The sequence below is a fragment of the Drosophila kikkawai genome, chromosome 3L (genome assembly GCF_030179895.1).
Source record: "Drosophila kikkawai strain 14028-0561.14 chromosome 3L, DkikHiC1v2, whole genome shotgun sequence".
NCBI classification, from domain to species: Eukaryota; Metazoa; Arthropoda; class Insecta; order Diptera; family Drosophilidae; genus Drosophila; species Drosophila kikkawai.
In genome coordinates, this window is record NC_091730.1 from 34,036,906 (window position 1) to 34,045,102 (window position 8,197).

General features: G+C 53.4%; 1 protein-coding gene across 1 annotated transcript; it reads left to right on the plus strand.

Moving 5' to 3' along the window:
• The first annotated feature begins 6,657 nt into the window (after positions 1–6,657).
• On the plus strand, positions 6,658–7,904 carry LOC138928570 (nascent polypeptide-associated complex subunit alpha, muscle-specific form-like). Its single transcript, XM_070285807.1, has 2 exons — positions 6,658–6,734; positions 6,792–7,904. Exons 1-2 carry the CDS (start codon positions 6,697–6,699, stop codon positions 7,660–7,662), a joined length of 909 nt encoding a protein of 302 aa, XP_070141908.1. The 5' UTR covers positions 6,658–6,696; the 3' UTR covers positions 7,663–7,904.
• Positions 7,905–8,197: the final 293 nt, after the last annotated feature.

Below are 8,197 nucleotides of genomic sequence, written 5' to 3' on the forward strand. Positions count from 1 at the left end.
CGACGCTGACTGGCACGAAGCATGCAGATGCACCCGCAGGCAGGCCAGGAAAGCCAGCTTGGCAACTTGTTAAGGCCAAGCCCAAGCCAAAGAACCCTCAGACCAGAGCTGAGACCAGCGAGCGGGAGGAAGATCGCGCTCCACGCACTCCGATGCCAAGGAAACAGCGCTCTGACGCTATTCTAATCAAATGCAACGAAGGATCCTACGCAGACATGCTGAAGATCGTAAAAACCGAGCCCTCCCTACAGGGACTCAAGAATAGCGTGCAAGGTGTGCGAAGGACAGCTAATGGCGGGCTCCTGCTTAGGATGCAAAAGCCCCTCGATCCAGCTACGCAACAGCTATAAGCTGCCATAAAGACAGCCATCTCCGGCAAAGCGGAAATGACTGTCATGCATGAAACAGTCCAGGTGGAGATTCGCGACCTGGACGACATGACCAGCGGAGAGGAGGTCACCATGGCCCTTTTCGCTGGCGAAGAATGCGACATCCCAGGCGACGCTGCACCCAGGATGCGGAAAGCATTCGGCGGGACTCAGATCGCTACGGTCAACCTTAGACCTGAGCATGCGCGGAGGCTGCTGGAGAAGGGCAAAATCTGGATCGGTTGGGTCGTCTGCCGCATTAGGCAGAAGACAGAACCGAAGCGCTGCTTTAAGTGCATGGGCTTCGGACATAATGCTGTGAGATGCCGAGCCCCGGAAGCAACAGCGAAGACCACGCAGGACTCCTGCTTCAAATGCGGAGGCGCTGGCCATAAGCACAAAACATGCCATGGCAAGCCTAGGTGCCTTTTATGCACCCGAGCGGGTAAGACCGCGAGGGACGCCAAACGCCAAACACATGCAGAATGGTTAAGTTTCTCCAACTTAACCTCAACCACTGCAGAGCAGCCCAGGACCTCCTGTCCCAAACGGCTAGGGAGCTGAAAACGGACTTCGCTATACCTGACGGTGTGTGGCAGCAGAGCACCAACGGCGGGGCAGCCATCTGGAGCTGCGGGCAGCCTGCGGGCCATATGACGCAGAGAGCGTCGAGACCTGGCTACACCAGGGCCAAGATCCATGAGGTGACCGTGTACAGCTGTTACCTTCAATGCATGGTCCACCGCTTGGGGCAGCTCGAGGACAACGCAGAGGGGAACCATCCTCCTGGATGCCCTGGCCACTTTGAATGTTTGCCTCCTCAATGACGGTAACAGGTGCACCTACAGCAAGGCAGGCAGAGAGTCAGTCATCGACCTGACCTTTGCCAGCCCGGAACTCACCCGGAACAGCCAATGGGAAGTCACGGACCTGCTAACATACAGCGACCATGCCGCTATAACCTTCAAGACGATGCACAGCCAGCAGCGATTTCCTGACCGGCAAACTGCGTATAGGGTACACACCCTAAACATAGAAGTGCTTCTAGCCAGCATGGATTGCAACGCCATCATTGGGGATGCAAATAGCTGTGCGGATGGGTTATCTGCCAGGATCAAGGCTGCCTGCGATGCGGCAATGGAGAGCTCCAACAGGGGATGTGGCAGGCGACCAGTCCCGTGGTGGAACCAGGAGATAGCCACAGCCCGAAGCGAGTGCCTCTCAGCAAGGCGGAGATGCCAGCGAAACAGAGGACGCCCTCTGCAAGGGATGTACGAGTCCATCTACAGGGAGAGGAAGGAAGCCCTCAAAGTGGCCATCAGGGCGAGCAAAAACAGGTGCTTCCAGGACCTCTGCGACGCGGCAGACCAGGAGCAGTTCGGGTCGGCCTACAAGATGGTAATGGGAAAGCTAATCAGACAGCCGACACCAACCTCCCATGAGCAATTGGGAGCAATAGTTACCACGCTGTTCCCAGCCCAGCCGCCCCTAGTGCTTCCCAACGTGACCGTGGGGGAACCAATCCCCATTGATGACGATCCATCTTCATACCGGCCCCTCTGCATGCTGAACTCCCTCGGAAAAATATTCGAGCGGATTATATGCAGCAGGCTGGAAGCGGAAATCGAAGAGCGCGGAGCCCTATCCAGCCACCAGCACGGGTTTCGTAAGAAACGCAGCACTATCGATGCAATCCGCGAGGTAACGCAGCTGGCAGAAAATACGATTGAAGGCGAAAGATGGCAAGGAGGCACCAAGAAATACTGCCTTGTGTGCACCCTGGACGTCAAAAACGCCTTCAATTCTGCAAACTGGAGCCGAGTCCTCCAAGCACTCCAACGGGGCGGCATATCCGGATACCTCGTACAGCTGATAGCCGATTACTTCAAAGACCGCGTTCTGCAATACAAATCGGACGCCGGAAACCAGGAGCACCAAGTAACAGGAGGCGTACCCCAAGGCTCAATCCTCGGGCCAATCCTATGGAATGTCATGTACGACGGTGTACTGAGGCTGAATCTGCCCGAAGGCTGCTCTGTAGTGGGCTTCGCAGACGACATCGCATTGGTCACTGTGGAGAAGCACCTGGCTGATGTTTCCACAAAATGCAGCCTTGCCATCGACATGCTGATGTCCTGGCTAGCGGACAACGGACTCTCGCTTGCCGAACACAAGACGGAAGCAGTGCTCATCAGCAGCAGGAAGGCCGTAGAGAAAGTGAACTTCCGTGTCGGGTCGACTACCATCGAGTCCTGCCCAGCGGTCAAGTACCTAGGCGTCCAGATCGACCACAGGCTAAACTACAAGAGCCACCTGGAGTACGTAGCGGCCAAGGCTTCCAAGGCCACTGGCGCCATCTCAAAGGATGATGGCCAACACACAAGGCCCAAAGCAGCTCAGTCGAAGGCTAATAGCAACCGTGGTGACGTCTACCATCCTATATGCCGCGCCGATATGGGCGGAAGCTATGTCGACCGCGAGCTACAGTCGACAATGCAAGATGGTATATAGACGCTGCGCACTGCGCATCTCCAGCTGCTTCTGCACAGTATCGGAAGAGGCTGCATTGGTTGTGGGTGGAACAATCCCAATCGACCTACTGGCAGCGGAGCGCAAGACTGGCAACTCGGGTAGTGGAACCCAGCGGAGCAGAACCATCTCCCTATGGCAAACGAGGTGGGATAGTGCGAGCACTGGACGGTGGACGTACCGACTCATCCCCGAACTGGAACCATGGCTATATAGAAGACACGGGCAGATGGATTTCTACACGACGCAACTGATTACAGGCCATGGATGCTTCAAGGCATACCTCCATAGATTCAAACACGAGGCTGATCCCTTCTGCGATTACTGCGGCAGCGGAGTCGTTGAGGACGCAGAGCATGCATTCTTCTCATGCTCACTATTCAGCGCAGATAGAGCTGCCCTGGAAGCAGCAACGAGTTGTCGTCTCACACCGGAAAACATAATCGGGTGTATGCTGGAGACGCCGTCCAATTGGGAGGCGGTTACGAACATGGCAGCAACCGTATTGAGAGAGCTGAGGCGCCGGGAGAAGATCCGACGCATGGACGGCGAACGATGAGCGGCACCTGACCGCCTGCCGCCCCGCGAAGTATAGCTTTGCGGCAGTCCCGCGGGAGTGGACCTTTACTTTTCCTTTCTTTCTCCTACTTTTCCTGTTTGTACATATCTATATCATGTAACGCCCCAAATCTGGGGCGCACCATTTCATCCTCATCGCCCACTGCGAGCCGTATCATCATCATCGCCAACTGCGTGCCGAGAGAGAGCTCGGAGTCACCCTCACTTTCTTATTATTGTTACTAGGCTAAGTTCATTATTACTAGGCTAAGTTCATTATTATTCTTATTAATATTAGATTAAGTTCATCTTTTCCCCCCTTGTAAATAGTAATAACTTCTCATTATAAACTTATAAAAACTGAACTAAGCGATAAATAATTAATTATTAGTAGTGGAGAAGCAAACCCCAGAAACGAACTAGGTGGCAACCCCTGAACATTACGTTAGTCAAGACGCGACCCACGCAGAGACCCCCTGAAGTTACTATCGCACTACCTGTGATCGATCGGCCACTCGATAAGCGACCCGGCCGATCGATAAGCGCGACGCGTCGCTGAAGTGCGAGCACTAAGTTTTTCACTGATTCTCTTCCGTTTCGAGAACTCGCCGAGACCAGACGTGTGCTCGACCGCCGCATCCTTGTCACCGCGCACGTGCCCATACAAAACGAGAAGAGACCTCGACCCGAAAGCCCATCCGTGTTCCGTCGCAACGGAACCCCGCCAGATCGCTTACCGCGACACGCGCCTGATCGCCGAACGTCGGCACCGCGAGTGTTTTTGCCACGCGTGTTCTCCCCTCCTCCGCGCGCCAGATCGCGACAACCGCGCCGCCAGGAGTCACGTAAGCACTTTTCCCCCCTCTTCCCCGATTTGTAAGGGCAGCAGCAAGCCCGACAGCCAACAGAATTCGCATAATAAACCAACCAAAAGCCCAAAGTGAAACCTCGTTGTTATTCTTTCGTAGTTTGTGGTATCCTTGCTCCCCACCCTTTTCCTCCACCTCGACCGAGACCGACGCTTGTGTCTGGTTTCCCACTCACAGGACGAAGCTTCGGCCGAGAGTTCCCCTCTTCCCCTCCCCCTTGCATGCTCCACCTAAAGTAGATCTTGTAGACTCCGAGCCCATCCGGAGTAGTAGATTATACGTAGACTCCGAGTCCATCCGGAGTAGTAGACTTTTGTAGACTCCGAGCCCATCCGGAGTAGTAGACTTTACGTAGCCTCCGAGTCCATCCGGAGTAGTAGACTTTTGTAGACTCCGAGCCCATCCGGAGTAGTAGACTTTACGTAGCCTCCGAGTCCATCCGGAGTAGTGGTGTTTCCGTAGACTCCGAGTCCATCCGGAGTAGTAGCCCCGCTTTCCCCCCTCAGCCCCGATTCCGCTACCGTGAACCGCTGCGGCGACCCACATACATCCTCGGCCTACAACGCCACCTGTTGGTGCGAGTCCCCCTCACGACCAACACGCGTTTTCGGCCTACAACGCCACCTAGCGGCGTGAGTTGTGAACTCACGATCGGCGTGACACCCGTCAGAGGGCGCTAACCACCGAGTTTCGGACGATCACCGTTCCCACCCCACCCGAATCTCACCTCTACGGTGGGATCGGCCTTGACCGGCAGCCGGCGCTACCCGCGTTAACCCGCCAGGGGGCGACAACAACAATTTCTCCGATTTCTGCCAGCCTCATTTGAAGTCTCATCCGTTCGCCCGACAGGTGGTGTTGGAGACCCACCTTTTCACCCGCGGCTATACGGATGAGGCAGTACAGTGGCTCTTGGTGTTAAACCACGTGGTCCTAACCCCGGATACGCAGCCTGCAACCTCTTTCTCTCGTTTTCTACTTATGGTGCGCCTCGTTCCTCGGTATTCTGCCACCCCCATACTATTCCTACTACAGGTCCCATCCCTCTATATACATTTTCTTGTATAGGTTCCTTGGCCCCGACTGAGATTTTATCCCGGCCAGAGAACTACGTGACAATCAATAAAAAAATAAAATAAAAAAAAATACGTATGCACGTATGATCGGCAAGCTAGAGGAGGGAGATAACTTTATTTATCCCTTTTTTTTCTTGTTTCGTTATTGTGCAGTGGATAAAAAAATGTACATATATTTATTGTGGACGGGATGTGTTTTTCTCTGTTTTAAATGCCGCCGATTTGTGCCCCTTGTTTAGCTTGAACACATGGATTTTCCAAATGTAGACCACAAATGCACATTTGACCTTGAAACTTATTAATAGACATGGCATAAGATAAACGAATTGGAAACTGTAGTCTTTTGAAGGGTGTGGTAGAATCGGACGGTATCATTGGAATACGTGTCATTGGAATACGTCCCAGTTAAAATGGGTAAATTGGTAAATGGTAAATGGGTAAATGGGTAAATTCCGGTAATTTTTTGGCGACCAAACGTGTACCGTTTCATAATTGAGGTGGATTATTATTATCAAAGATTATGTGGTAGCATTCCAGGTATATCTAGTGAATTTAAAAATTCTGATGGAAAATTTACACTTTCATTTTCATCAACAACAGTACCGGTTGATTGAAAAAAAAATCAGATTGCCTGGTAACCACTGTTGTATCTGGAAGTTAATTTCGTCAGCATTAACGTTTTCGACTGCCGAAATCGCCCGATGACTAAGCCATTTATTATTCAAGTAATTATTCTGTATGTCCGAAAAAATACTCTGAATCAATTCATTTTTATCCTATCCTAAAGAACAGTGCAAAAATTGTCAGGCAGCTTAATGCATTGCGTTGAATTCCCCATAAAATAAATTTGAAGAATTTCGAAATATCATTAGGCATTGGCATCAATGACCCTATTTTATGGTACGCCTGGCCACGTTTCATACCAAGTCACACGGGAACATTGTTGAACGGGATAAATAGAGGGAAATAATTAAATTAATATTCGCTTTAAAAATAATCCAAGAACAAGAGTGCGTCAGTGACGATCCGGACGACGAGGACGAGCCGCCGGCCGCCTACGTCGAGGACATCACTGATGACGAGGACGAGCCGCCGGCCGCCTACGTCGAGGACGTCACTGATGACGAGGACGATCCCCGGCCTACATACTCCGAGAGCTCGGATGACCAGCAGGAAGACGAGGAAGATGACAGCGTCCCACCCGAGGGAGCGCAGCACATTCTACACACCGGAGAAGACAGGTTTTGGTACCAGCGAGGGTCGTGGGCGTACTTGATCCATACCACGTACGAGACCATGCAGGTCGAAGTCCCGTGGCGGCCTTCAGAGAGCCCGTATGTAACCTTCCCAGAGTCCCCGGAACATCTCTGCATACTTGGCGTCGACGACAGGGCCGTACCCTCGTTCGCCAACTCAGGCAACGACGGCGAAATACCAGGGAACCCGGGCCCGACGACTTCGAAGCCTGCGACATCGATGCGAGACGACGCCCTACCGCAGGACATCGTAATGCGGGACGCTAAGCCCAGCGCCGTGGACCCCCCCAATCGTCCACACCACCCCACGGGCAAGGCGATGGAATGGGAGTCGGAGCCTAGCGACGACGAAGAGGACACGGGCCAGCGATTCCGCCGCCGGGATCCGGTCCTGACTCCGGTCCCCTGCCAGCCGTTGCCCCTACATGCACCACCCGCAGCCATGCTCACCCGATCGCCAGAGGCTACCACCTCGCGCGCCGTCCGTGCACCACCCGCAGCCGTGGCCAACCGATCGCCCGAGGATGCCACCCCGAGCGCCGTCCTCGAACCCACCGCAGCCACCACACCCCCTGCGATGACCCCGAGGTCCAGCCCCCTCAGTGCCGCCCTAGGCATGTCACCCGGGACCATCGGGCAACTGTTGGACCAGATCCCAGCTGGGGTCGAAGAATTGATTTGGGCTGCTCCAGAACGCTGGAACCCCGACGGCCTCGTCAGCCCGCCACAGGACGCCACTGACGGACGAGAGAGGAGTCCCGTGCACGCCAGCCAGGACCCGCCGGAAAGCGAGCGATATCCGCTTCCGGACGGATGGGAGCACAACTTACCAGACCACCGTGTGCCTGCCGTGGTGTGGCGGACCATCTCCGCCAGACTCGCCGCCGCCCAGTACGCCCGCCAACGACTACGAGTAAGGACTGAGGATGGGTCGTACCAGATCACCCTCCGGCCCAGCGGACGGGGAACAGTCTCTTTTGTTCCCCGAAGTAGGGAGGGGATGTAACGCCCCAAATCTGGGGCGCACCATTTCATCCTCATCGCCCACTGCGAGCCGTATCATCATCATCGCCAACTGCGTGCCGAGAGAGAGCTCGGAGTCACCCTCACTTTCTTATTATTGTTACTAGGCTAAGTTCATTATTACTAGCTCTCTCTCTAGCTCGCTTTGAAGCGTTCTTAGGGAGACAGGAACGCTTTCTGCTCTTTCACTCTCCAGTCCGACGCCTTCCTTTGCAAATTCGTCCGCGTCCATGTCCATGTACAATATAAATTGCACCACTATGAGGAAGAAGAGGAAGCGAACATAAGGGAAATTGAGTTAAAATTTTAATTTTTAATGATTAAGGGGGTCTTCTCATTGGGCAACCTTTTTTTCGATTTTTTTTGCATTTATTTATAGCTTGGGATGGTGTGTATATGTCCCCAAAAGGATTTTTAGAAATTCGAAATACTTTAGGAGATACAGCCTTTTTTGTGAAGCAAGATCTATGCAAAATGAGCTTTTTTCAAACTTCAAACGCGTTTATCTCGAAACCACG

Bases quoted from the DNA above. Each gene is read 5' to 3' on its own strand.
- LOC138928570 (XM_070285807.1), top strand. From the start codon at position 6,697: ATGCAGGTCGAAGTCCCGTGGCGGCCTTCAGAGAGCCC. The intron at 6,735-6,791 runs GTATGTAACCTT...CGTCGACGACAG, and splicing joins TGGCGGCCTTCAGAGAGCCC to GGCCGTACCCTCGTTCGCCA.